This window comes from Microtus ochrogaster, unplaced genomic scaffold (assembly GCF_000317375.1).
Source record: "Microtus ochrogaster isolate Prairie Vole_2 unplaced genomic scaffold, MicOch1.0 UNK2, whole genome shotgun sequence".
Taxonomy (NCBI): domain Eukaryota; kingdom Metazoa; phylum Chordata; class Mammalia; order Rodentia; family Cricetidae; genus Microtus; species Microtus ochrogaster.
This window is the reverse complement of record NW_004949100.1, coordinates 21894771-21908080: the sequence shown is the minus strand read 5'-3', so window position 1 is coordinate 21908080 and position 13310 is coordinate 21894771. Positions and strand designations below refer to the sequence as shown.

The 13310-nt window shown below is 42.2% G+C and overlaps 1 protein-coding gene across 6 annotated transcripts in view; it reads left to right on the top strand.

Annotated features, from left to right (window-relative positions):
- Hecw1 (HECT, C2 and WW domain containing E3 ubiquitin protein ligase 1) overlaps window positions 1–13310 on the top strand; it is a 247068-nt gene that overhangs the window by 230835 nt on the left and 2923 nt on the right. For all 6 annotated transcript variants that reach the window (XM_026788346.1, XM_026788344.1, XM_026788345.1 and 3 more), the window contains 5 exons: window positions 2269–2367; window positions 3346–3475; window positions 5010–5156; window positions 7764–7878; window positions 10832–11030. In XM_026788346.1, the coding sequence (XP_026644147.1) occupies window positions 2269–2367; window positions 3346–3475; window positions 5010–5156; window positions 7764–7878; window positions 10832–11030 (690 nt within the window). The remainder of the gene's footprint in view (window positions 1–2268; window positions 2368–3345; window positions 3476–5009; window positions 5157–7763; window positions 7879–10831; window positions 11031–13310) is intronic.

Sequence of the window (13310 nt, the reverse complement as noted above, 5' to 3'; positions counted from 1 at the left end):
ACTGGGGACAGATCTTTCTCTGTACACTTCAGGGACTGGGGACAGATCTTTCTCTGTACACTTCAGTTCTTGGGCCACACTTCCAGATGCTTTCAGTTTTTTTTGTTTTTTTTTTTTTTTTGTTTTGTTTTGTTTGAACTGGCATCTGGCCTTCTCTCATTCCACAACTGTCTCCAAGAGATTCTTCTCATCCTGAGGGTGTGGCAAATCAAGCACCTCCCTGAATTGTGGTTGTTTCTGTTCATGGTCATCAGACTCCAGGGTAGCTCGGTTTTAAATACTAGGCTCCTTCTGGGGGAGGGGTGCTGTGAACTGCTGTCCTTTGGACATGACTTCTCCATTATACATACAAACTCACAGCAGCTCTGGTTAGCTGCCCAAGACCTGCGTAGATAAACTGACCAGAAATTCCAGCATGGAGGTGGGATGTATTCCTAAGGCCTCACCTAACTGAGTAGCTGTTGGTGGTTGATGATGGCAATGGGAAGAAGCGGTACTTTTCTATAAAGTGTTGCCCCTGGCAGGATACCTGAGTCAGTGCATAACCCCACAGCCATGTGCATATGGGCTTGGTGTGTGTGTGTGTGTGTGTGTGTGTGTGTGTGTGTGTGTGTGTGTTTGTCAACAATTAATAAAAAAGGCCATGGATTTGAAAGAAAGCGGGGAGGGATTATGTGGGAGAGTTTGGAGGGAGGAGAAAGGGAAGGGGGAAATGATGCAATTATACTGAAGTCCTCTTATTTTTCTTTTTAAAATTATTATCCTTTTTTGAGATTATGAGCTAGAAGAGGAGATGGCCTAGAAGGAGGAAGTATGGGGCACCTATGATTAAGATGCACTGTATACGTTTATGAATTTCAAAGTATAAAAATAAAATAAACTAGTTTAACAACAACACGAAGATGGAAATGAGCCACAGTCCTCTGGCGAGGACCCCTTTGGGGCTGGCCTAGTCCGCCGGAAAAGCCGCTGGGTCGAGAGCCACATGTGGACTTGAGACTTGTCTTGAGTAAAGATGTCAGTATCTCCTCACCATAGTGACTGGGAGGCCAGGGCAGATGCATGAACACCTGGCAAAGAAGTTGCCTCAAAACCAAGCACACTGTTTTCAGAGTTTGCAAATACTCCATTATCTTCAGGAATACAAACACAAAAATCAGCTGCAAAATCAGCTTCTGACAAATTCTAAGGATTCAAACCCATTTGGAAGAGTCACCTAACTGGGCAGGAGGACTACTGGAACCTCACTAGGAACAGACACACCTAAGCCATAGTGATGGCTATATCTATCGATACGCCACCTAGCTCCTCTGGAGCCAGAAAAGGCCATGGTTAGGTGAAAACCTAATTAGAAAGAAAACAGGTGTACTCCAGTTTTGGAGTTAGGGGCAGAAAAAGCAAAGCCTTCATAGCAAGTAAGCCACAGGACGGTAGACAGGAAACTCCATAGAGCAGCCAAATTGAGGGCAAGCTACAGGTAGCCTTGCAACTCAGCCAAGCAGTTCTCTAGAAAAATGTCTAGAGAAAAAGTTGCTTCAACAAAGATTGAAATCAGTAAGGGCCTTTATATCTGTAGGTGGCAGGGTCTACACGACCGGTTCTTCCTAGCAATCACATTGTTCTTTGATGGTGTAGCTGGCAATATTGAATAGCAATGGTCAGTCAGGTTCCCTGTCATCACATTGTAATTGCATGGAACTGTCTCCCACTGTCTTTGAATACTAACAGCCATCTGTTATTGATAGTCACCTCCACCTCCCAGCATGGAGTGACATTAGAAAATATCTAAACAAACACATTGTTCAGAGGGACGGGTTTCTGTTTTCTTGGGTCTAGGTTCTCTTTGGGTCTAACTTGGGTTTTATATTTCAGACTCCTCAGTTTCCCTTCCTCAGCATTTCCTCTTCTTAAATAAGTAAAAGTAGTCTCATCTTGGAACACAGAAGGTTTTGTTTAGGACATCCAAACCACACGACCGTTGTTTATGGTAAAGAATATGAAGAAGAATTGATGTCTCCTTATATCATCAATGGGCAGATTCATTGAACTCTTTAAGATGAATACTATACAGAACTCATTGAACCGGGTGAAGGGATGCCCAATGATTACAGCACATGTTTTAGGACATGTGATGCCCTTGGTTCAACCTCGATTTCCATAAATAAAGCGTCAATAAAAATACAAATTTAAAAAATAGTACAAATGAAGATTCTTAGTAATGTAAATTCCTACTGACTCTTACACTTCCCTGCCTTATCTGTGTTGCAGGTTCAGATTTAGTGGTCGTATCCTGGGGCTGGCTCTGATCCATCAGTATCTCCTGGATGCTTTCTTTACAAGGCCCTTCTACAAGGGACTCCTGAAGCTGTAAGTGTCCTGTAGAATGATTCTGCCCAGGCTTTCTGCAGGATGACAGCGCCGACCTTTCTTATGTCTCTGGCCTTTTTGCTAATTTGGCTCCAACCATTTCTAATAAGTTTCCATCTATTTCTTGTTCTGAGTGCCTATACATTTTCCATACCTTTTAATGTAACAAAATGGCATTGGGAGACTTTATGTAGGTATAAGAATCTCAAGAACAATGGCAATGGGTTTTTGATCCTACTGCACATACTGGCTTTGTGGGAGCCTAGGTAGTTTGGATGCTCACCTTACTAGACCTGGATGGAGGTGGGTGGTCCTTGGACTTCCCACAGTCAGGGAACCCTGATTGCTCTTCGAGCTGATGAGGGAGAGGGACTTGATCGGGGGAGGGGGAGGGAAATGGGAGGCGGTGGCGGGGAGGAGGCAGAAATCCTTAAAAAATAAATAAATTTTAAAAAAAAGAAATTACTCTATTGCCGGGCAGTGGTGGCGCACGCCTTTAATCCCAGCACTCGGGAGGCAGAGGCAGGCGGATCTCTGTGAGTTCGAGACCAGCCTGGTCTACAAGAGCTAGTTCCAGGACAGGCACCAAAGCTACAGAGAAACCTTGTCTCAAAAAACCAAAAAAGAAAAAAAGAAAAAGAAATTACTCTATTAACTAAACTGTATAATGGACATTAGTTCATTTATATAGAAATGGTAACATTGTGAATATTGTATTACATTGACTGACTTGTTTTTTAGTTACCTATGAGTCAATAATTAATTCATTTTTTATTATTGAAACTTTAGTAGTTTCTTTTCTAAGGGAAACGATTGAATAAGTTAAAACTATTGAGTTACTGCTTCGTCAATATACTCAGAATTATCAAGTAATTATGAAACTGATTGTGCTTTATTGAAAATAAGCATAATCATGTTTAGAATGAGGTCCGGAAGACCTTCGTTCACTCATTTTCTTGCTGCCTTTGACTCTCCCAGGCCCTGTGATTTGAGCGACCTAGAATATTTAGATGAGGAATTCCACCAAAGTCTGCAGTGGATGAAGGACAATAACATCACAGATATTCTCGATCTCACCTTCACTGTTAATGAAGAAGTTTTTGGACAGGTTTGTGTGATGTGGACTTGGAAAAGACATGTTGTTGTTTGCTATGGTTAAGCTAAAAAAAAAAAAAAGCTTAGCCATCTTAGAAGGTTTTAAGTGCACACTGCAGCGCTCTTAAGTGCATTCCCATGGTTTGGCATCCAATCTCTAGAAATTCTTGCAAAACTGAAACTCTACCGATTAAACCATACCCTTTAATTCCTCCCACCCCCTAACTCCTGGGAAATACCAGATAATTTCTATTTTGTGATTTTGACTCTAGATAGTTTAAACAAGTGTCTGTTTCTGTCATCCTGGTGGTTATTGTGACTAATGTTGCTGATGACATTAGTGACCAGAGATCTGGTTTGCCCCATACTGCCGGACCTTTTGTATCACATGTGCTCATATAAGCAATTTCAGGTATAGGAGTGTTGAATCATACTTTAATGGGATTTTATTTTTAAATTAAGTAACAAGAATCTCACTGGTTCAAACCAATGTCCTCTGCAAGAGCAGCAAGTGCTCTCACCTACCGAGCCGCCTCCCCGGCCCCAGGACTTCTTTTTTGAACAGCACTGCCAGGGGCTCTTCCTTCCTTCCATCACTTTGATGGTCCTACAATATGATATGGCTCTACCCTATGCAGGAGTTTTGTTTTGTTTTTTTTTCCTATGCAGGAGTTTTGAAAATCAAATATAACCATGAATCATTAAACAATCCAAATATACTATAAGATACAAGGTATCTTCAAAACTATGTAATAGTTCTTTTACTGCATCCACTTAGTCCTTCAGTATGCATAGGTCTCAATACTACATAACAAGAAATTTCCCATGTATTTGCTGCAAGAATTTACTAATATAATATTAAATCTGTTGGCCAAATGGGTGGGAGACCCATTCAAATTTCATACTAAGTCATAAAACACAAATAGAGAACACCGCTAACAGCAAAGGATGGGTTAATGATATCTAAACTGATAAAACATTTCTGAGATATATTTTTCAGAGAAAAAGATAATGAATAACAGAGTATATGCTGTATATGTATGTGTTATGTGTATATTTATGTGTGTATTAGCTTAGAAAAACATATGGAGTATATTTTTATATCTCTAGTACATGAAAAGCAGCAGACAGAGCCTAGCTCCCGGTTGATGAGTTTGTCTTTTGAGGCATGAGCTCATGCTGAGTGGAGACTGCTCTGCTCCTTCGTGGTCTGCTTCCTAGCCATGTTTGCAGCCAGCTCGGAGAAACAAATCTTTCTACCTGCTTCTGCTTTTCTTCTTCTCATTGGGTGCCCAAGGAAAGGCTTGCCGCGTAACAGCCGCAATCTGCTGCCCTAATTGAGATTTAGAGACATCGAATACCTGGCCGTAGTGTTGAGAGTATAGCTCTTCTAAAGATATTTAAAAATGGGGTTCCAACAACAAAAACTTTCCTGGTAACTTCCAGGGAAAGAAAAGGGCCTTTTTGCACTGTCGCCCTAAACAAAAATGTCTCCTCGGGAGACAAGCTGACTGGTAGGCATAACGAGCCTCCCGTTTACTTGCAAGGTAACAGAGAGAGAGCTGAAGTCTGGAGGAGCCAACACGCAGGTGACGGAGAAGAACAAAAAGGAGTACATTGAGAGAATGGTGAAGTGGCGGGTGGAGCGCGGTGTGGTGCAGCAGACCGAAGCCTTGGTGAGGGGCTTCTACGAGGTAAGACCCCAGGTGACCTAGGAAAGTGAGCCACAGTGCTCTGCTGTGGAACCTGTGCCTCTCCTGGAGCTCAGTGAGGAGCAAAACCTCAATAGCTCAGCACAGAGAGAACGAAGCGAGAGAGGCAAGGTTTAAGGTCTCACGCCCAGAGGGGGTGGAACCTGTAGCTGGGCCGGATGGATGGACAGCCAGACTTCTCCGTGAATACAAGCCCTGTCAGAAGTTAAATATTCTCAGAGAATTGTCATTGGTTTGGCCCTGTTGTGCCTGGTGAGGAAGCATCCAGTGTTTCCTGGGTAGCTAGGCGGATGTGGCGTTTCCCTCAGTCCACTGAAGCAGAGTAAGCAGAAGCACTAGGGAGTACTAGCCTCTCCTGCCGGGCATCTGTTCTGCTACATGTCGTCAGGCTGAGCAGGAAATTGAGAAGACAGACAGCAGCTAGACTTCCCATGCCCCAAAACGGTGTCGTTATACTTTAATTTAGAAAGTCAGTTTAAGAGGTTTCTTTTCTAATTCAGTGTCTGCCACTTGTTGGTTCAAAGCCGGCCTCACTGGAGACATTCCGCTGAGCAGGGCGGACCTGGCAGAAGATGGAAAGCCATAGCACAGAGTTCTGCCCAATCCTTAGCAGGGAGGGCAAGGAAACGGAGGGGAGGGGAGCTGCAAGAAATGCATGACAATCTCATGTGAAAGACATGCAATATAACTTGAAAACGTAAATATGACTTCAGAAAATCAGGTCTGATCTCCAAAATATATAAAGATCTCAAGAAACTAGACCGTAAAAGGCTAATCAACCCAATTATAAAATGGGGCATTGAGCTGAACAGAGAAATCTCAACAGAAGAAGTTCAAATGGCCAAAAGACACTTAAGGTCAGGCTCAACTTCCTTAGCGATCAGGGAAATGCAAATCAAGACAACTTTAAGATACCATCTTACACCTGTCAGAATGGCTAAAATAAAAAACACCAATGATAGCCTTTGTTGGAGAGGTTGTGGAGAAAGGGGTACACTCATCCATTGCTGGTGGGAATGCAAACTTGTGCAACCACTTTGGAAAGCAGTGTGGCGGTTTCTCAGGAAATTCGGGATCAACTTACCCCTGGACCCAGCAATACCACTCTTGGGAATATACCCAAGAGAGGCCTTATCATACAACAAAAGTATATGCTCTACGATGTTCATAGCAGCATTGTTTGTAATAGCCAGAACCTGGAAACAACCTAGATGTCCTTCAATAGAAGAATGGATGAAGAAAGTATGGAATGTATACATATTAGAGTACTACTCAGCAGTAAAAAACAAGGACTTCTTGAATTTTGCATACAAATGGATGGAAATAGAAAACACTATCCTGAGTGAGGTAAGCCAGACCCAGAAAGAGGAACATGGGATGTACTCAATCATATTTGGTTTCTAGCCATAAACAAATGACATTGAGCCTATAATTAGTGGTCCTAGAGAAGCTAAATAAGGAGAACCCAAAGAAAAACATATAGGCATCCTCCTGAATATTAACCTTCATCAGGCGATGAAAGGAGACAGAGACAGAGACAGAGACTCACATTGGAGCACCAGACAGAAATCTCAAGGTCCAAATCAGGATCAGAAGGAGAGAGAGCACAAGCAAGGAACTCAGGACCGCGAGGGGTGCACCCACACACTGAGACAATGGGGATGTTCTATTGGGATCTCACCAAGGCCAACTGGCCTGGGTCTGGAAAAGCCTGGGATAAAACTGGACTCTCTGAACATAGCGAACAATGGGGACTGCTGAGAACTCAAGAACAATGGCAATGGGTTTCTGATCCTACTGCACGCACTGGCTTTGTGGGAGCCTAGGCAGTTTGGATGCTCAACTTGCTAGTCCTGGATGGAGGTGGGGGTTCCTTGGACTTCCCACAGGGCAGGGAGCCCTGATTGCTTTTCGGGCTGGGGGGGGGGCTTAATTGGGGGAGGGGGAGGGAGATGGGAGGCGGTGGCGGGGAAGAGACAGAAATCTTTAATAAATAAATAAATTTAAAAAAAAAAGAAAGAAAATCAAGTTGGGATTGTTAGTGAAATCGGGAAGGGTCTGAAATGCTATGAAGCATGGGATTTTCCCTCTGTTCCCAGCCTACAAAGGACTGTGTTCTAACATGCTAGTCAGTGACTACCGCTGGAGCTTCTGTAGTAAAGAACATAGACTGGGTATCTTCTAAGCACCAGGAATCCGTTTCCCACAGTCTTAGAGACGGGCAAGTCCAAGATCAAGACGCTGGCAGATTCTGTTGCTAAGGACCCAGGTTCCAGGTGACAGCTTCTTGCCTCCTGTCAGTGTGTGTCTTCTCTAGGGGCACTAACCAACCCTGCCTCAGGGCCTCGTGATCTCATTTTGAGACTATAATGCAATTACATCATTTAAGGCTCCAGAGAGCTGGGGGTAAAGATTATAACACGTGTGTAAGATAGGAGAGATGAGTGTTAAGAGAACCGCCATGATCTTGAATTTGGAAATGGCTGCCTTTCAAAGGGCAAGTGGTAAATGATAGTCACTTTCCCAGCCTGACAGCAACAACAGTAACCAGCTACAGCCTCCTCCTGTGCTGCTGCTATTGTCTTCCAGGTGGTCGACTCAAGGCTCGTCTCCGTGTTTGATGCAAGGGAGCTGGAGCTGGTGATTGCTGGTACTGCTGAAATCGACCTGAACGACTGGAGGAATAACACCGAGTACCGGGGAGGTGAGCAGCAGCACTTTTGATAAGAAATGTTTTAAAGAAAAAATGTTGAAATAAAATTGATACAGTGCAAAACTGGCCATCCTAAAATAAACAATTCAATAATATTTAGTGCGTTCAAAATTCTGTGTAACAGTGACTTCTACCTGGGTCTAAAATACTTTCGTCGTCTAAAGAAAGGTTGTACCCATCAAGCAGCTGTTCTCACCCCTCATTTCCGTGTTCAGACACGGGACGTCTCTACTCTGTCTCAGTAGACTTACAATTCTAGAAATATCACAGAAGTACTGCCATACAAAACATGGTCCCTATGTCTGCCTTCTTTGACTTATTGTACTTTTTTGAGATTCATCCATGTTGTAGCATGATCTAGTATTTCATTCCTTGGTATAACTAAGTAGTAGTCCATTGCGTAGTTCACACATTTGCCATTCTGGGGATTAAACTTAAGGCCTGGTGCCTCCTCAGCAAATGCTGTGTCACTAATGAGTATCCCGAGCCCTGTTTATCACTTTTCTAAACCTTCAAAGACTTATCCTTACTTCAGTACAAAATAGCTATTTGCACAGCTTCTAACTGAACTTCTTTCAGACAACAGTAGCCCCTGGCGTGGCTGTGTAAAAGCACACAGATAACACACCTCCTGTGTGTGAGCTCTTGAGTATCCTGTCCTCTGTCAGAGAAACATCTCTCGCTTCCTGGAGAATTTTAGCCTGCTTTGCCTCGGTCCATGCTTGCTTCCACAAAGTTCTAACTATTCTCTCTCTCGCTCTATCTCTTTATCTCTCTCTATCTCTCTTTCCTCTCTTCATAATTTAAGAAGTTATTTACTGAGTCATGTGTGAACTTCCCTTTGGTCTGAATGAATAAAGCTCATTTCTGTCCATATTATATTCACCATTTCTTAACAACACAGACTGTGATTCTTACAGTATGACTATTTCATGTTGATATAGGGATTATTGCCCCAGAACACCTGAAACTTTAGATTAGTCATCTACGGCAGAAAAAGAATATGAACCACGTGTGTCGTTTCGAATTTCTTTCTTTCTTACATTTGTTTGTTTATTTGTACACCCTTGGTTGACTTAGAACTATGTAGACCAAGCTGATCTCAAACTCACAAAGATCCTCCTGCCTCTGCAGCCTAAATTTTGCATGTGCCGGCACACCTGGCACTAACTAAATTTTTTAATAGCCATATTAGAAAAAGTACAAACAAGCAACTGCAATTTATCTCTTTTAATTTAATATGTCCAAAATACTATTTCAGCATGTGATTGGCATAAGAAATCCTTAATGCAGAATATGGATACCTCTGTACCCTTGCAAACATCACTTGCATCAGACCAGACCGTTATTCCCCCCCCCCCAAAACACAGCCTTATTACTCACAGAAGACTTTGGTAAGATTTGGCCTCAAAAATTCTCTTTTTAGGGCTGGAGAGATGGCTCACCGGTTAAGAGCACTGACTGCTCTTCCCGAGGACCCAGGTTCAATTCCCAGCACCTACATGGCAGTTCACAACTGTCTGAAAATGCAGTTTCAGCGATCTGACACCCTTACACCAATGCACATAAAATAAAGTTAAATAAACCATAGAAAATTTTTTTAAAAATTCTCTTCTTAAGTAAAATATTAGAAAGAAATCCCAACCAATGTAACAGAGGGGGGAAAAAACAAAAGGACACCTGGAGTGGCATTTCATTTGTATTTTAATAAATAAAGCCTGCCTGGGGGTTGGGAGAGTAAAACAGCCACCCTGGTCAGCCTTACAGACCAGACAGTGGTGACACACACCTTTAATCCCAGTAGCTACACACTTTGCTGTAGAAACTGGGTAGTAGTGACGCACGTCTATAAACTCTAAAAGGTTTATAAAGTGGGAGGAGACAGTTCTCAGGCTCAGGCTCATTCTGAGATTCTTGGAGGTAGGATCGCCATTTCGGACTGAGGTAAAGGTAAGAGCCAGTGGCTGGCTGTTTTACTTTCCTGACCTCAGGTTAAATCCCCATTTCTCTCTCTCTCAGTTTTTATTAATCGTGCTTCAGACACCAACTCAACCCCCTTCAATCACTCAGTTGTAAAACCCGCTTGAAATTGCCATGCAGATCAGTTAAGAAAACTGCTGGCCTAAGTATTCTGCCAACCCAGTAAGATTCCTAAGGTCCCAGCATCCCCTGACCTCCAGACTCTACAGATAACTTGTGTGAGCTGACTTCCTGGTGCCTCAGGTTTTCTCATTTTCCTTATCTATTTCTTCTGCTAAGAATGTCCTTTCTCTTTGCGCTACCACACAAATGCATTCCTGCTTCCTTCACGAAGCTTTCTCAGTTTCCACCCACACTGTGTCCCTTCTCTTCAAATGCCTCTTCCCTTGTCATGATTGTATCTCTCAAGCCTAGCCTCCTCAATGGCGCCTTAAAGCAGCTCCCAGCCCAGGCTGACTCAGAGAACAACCGTGTGGTGGATACAAGCTTTTCTTGGAGGGCAGTCATGACTGCTTGGAACCTATCGTCTTCAGCCAACTTTGCATGTTACCTCTCTCTGATCTTAAAGCCCAGACTCTCCGATGTTATATTGTTTCTGAGAGCGAAGACATCAGAACAAAGAAAACATAGATGGTCTGTCTTTGTTGAACCTTTTGTTCATTACTTACACTCATATAAGGCTGGGCTATTGTAGGTTGTATTGCAGTTGTTTAGATAAATACCTCAGAAGAAACTTCTCAAATACCCAGCTCTTTTGTAAAATTGCTATTATCTAAAACTGCTTGTTTTAAAACTTAACCAAGTTACATAAATTAGTTTAGACCTGCCTATCTAAATGCCATCAGCGGCAGAATCAAAAGACCCCACGCTATGGTTCAGTTAACACATCTGTTTCTTCCTCCTTCCTCCACATTCCCTTTCTCCTCACCAAGACCTCTTTTTTTTTTTTTTTTTTTTTAACCAGGTTATCATGACGGCCACCTTGTGATCCGCTGGTTCTGGGCTGCGGTGGAACGGTTCAACAATGAGCAGAGATTGAGATTACTCCAGTTTGTGACAGGAACATCGAGTGTGCCCTATGAAGGCTTTGCAGCTTTGCGGGGAAGCAATGGACTTCGACGGTTCTGCATTGAGAAGTGGGGGAAAATTACATCTCTTCCCAGGTACAGAGCTCCCACCAGCCTGCATGCTTTGCTATTTGAGTTTGGGTGATCATCTTTTAAGATAGAATTCTTGTTTGCCAGTCATTGTTTTTTGAATTACTAGTTAAAGATGTAAATAAGGTGCCTCTAAGACATGGGCTGAGACTATATTCCTAGTGAACTTTTAATTGTTGACCATATATAAACCTCAGCAGCACCAAAATACCTTTGCTAAATCTATATAATTGAACAATTAATGAAGTATAGCTTTCATCTAGTTTTCCCAGACTTCTGTGCTTTCCTCATATAACAGTTCATATGATGTTGGTGAGTATTGAGTGATTCTATTCCTGAGAAGAGCTAACCAAATGTCTGCTCACACCAAATAAAGAACTGAAAACAGATCAAAGGAATGATAGCACCAAAGCACAGCTTTGTGAGCCAATGACGTTTATTGGAGATAGAGGAACGTGAGTGAGAGGTTACTTACAGGAGCAGAAATGACTCAGACGGACGCATCACCAAACACCCACTGCAGAATGGCTCACTAAGGCTAGAAATGTGGAGTGCACAACTTGCGTGTAGCTCAGTAGGCTCGAAAGTGTTTGTTCCAGGCAGCTCAGTTAGTCTCGGCCTCTTCAGGACATCTTGGCTGACCTGAGAGCATCTCTCAGCAGTGCTTGCTGGTTACATGCATCAGTTTCAGGGAATGCCTGAAGCTTTTGAGTTGTATACTTCCTAGGTTTTAAAATTTTTTTCCCTGCAGAAATGAAAGTATAATCTCCCTTTAGAATTTTAATTTGATTTTTTAAATTAAAATATAATCTCATCATTTCTCTCCCTTCTTTTCTCCAGCCCTCATTGTCCCCCTTTTCCCTCTCAGATTCATGATTTCTTTTTCTTTATTACTCTTACATACATATATAGAAATATAACCTCCTGAGTTTATTTAGTGTTGCTTGTGTGTATGTGATTTTAGGGCTGACTGCTTGGTCCCATTTAGAACTGAGTGTTCTCTACATGTTGCCCAGTTTTGGGTCTGTGTGTTAATTCCCATATCTACTACAAGGAGACGCTCTTCATGTAAGAGCCAGAGGGATAGATGGCACCACAATCTCTCAAGCACAATGGAACTGATACACATATGAATTCACAGAGATTGTGGTAGCACACACAAGACTCGCACAGGTTCAAATCAGGGAAAGTAGGCATGGGGTCCCAACTCTAACCAAGAAGCGATCTGTGATACCAGCTGGCAAAGGGAAAATCAGTCTTCTCCAAAGAAGCATCACAGAGTATATCAACCCTACTCCAGGAGAGGCCCCCATGCCCAAGAGTAGTTAGCTAACACAAGATAAATTTCATAGTTTTTTGGGGAGGGGGAAGAGGGTCATTTTATTTTATTTTGGTAATTTTGTCTTATTAGTGTTTTTTTTTTTGTTTTGGTAGATTTTTTTCAAAAAGGAGATAGAGATAATATAAAGTTGCTTGGGTAGAGAGATGGGGAGGATCTGGGAAGAGTTAGGCTTGGGGAGGGAACATGATCAAAATACAAAGTTTCTGCATGTGGGAATCCAAAGGTTGTTGACAAACCTGAACATATCGTTTCAGCAGGAGGTAGGACGATACCCATTTGAATGGGACTGTAGACAGTGAAGATGGTTTTCAGGAAGAGAAGACACAAATACACAGCTGGAGTCACATTAAACCTCCTTTGTTGGGTTTTATCATCTTCAAGTGTGGTCTAGAGGACATGAGCAAGACTTTTCTTTGGCACTGTATTGGTTAATATTTTGATTGATAACTTGGGGAAATGAAAGGATTCAGAGAAATCAGCTATATAGAGGATTACGAGAATAATCAGTGAACTCACTAGCACAAGCCAAATTCTAAACCACCCTGAAATTCTACACCTTTAAATTGACTTAAACAGAGTAAAATTTGAGTGTTCTCCATCCTGTGATGTTCAAAACATTGGGTGTGACGAGCAAATGGTTTACTTCCCAGTAAATTACGTGTAAAGAGATAAGGTTTGAAGTCACCGTAAGTTCAATACAGCTCCTAAAATAATTATCACAATCATAGTTTTTAAAGAGATGTTTCTCAGGAAGCAGAGGCAGGCAGATCTCTGAGTATAAGACTAGCCTGGACTACAGGGCAAGTTCTAGGACAACCAGGACTACACAGAGAAACCCTGTCTCCAAAAGTAGATAGATAGATAGATAGATAGATAGATAGATAGATAGATAGATAGATAGATAGATAGATAGATGATAGATAGATGATAGATAGATAGATAGA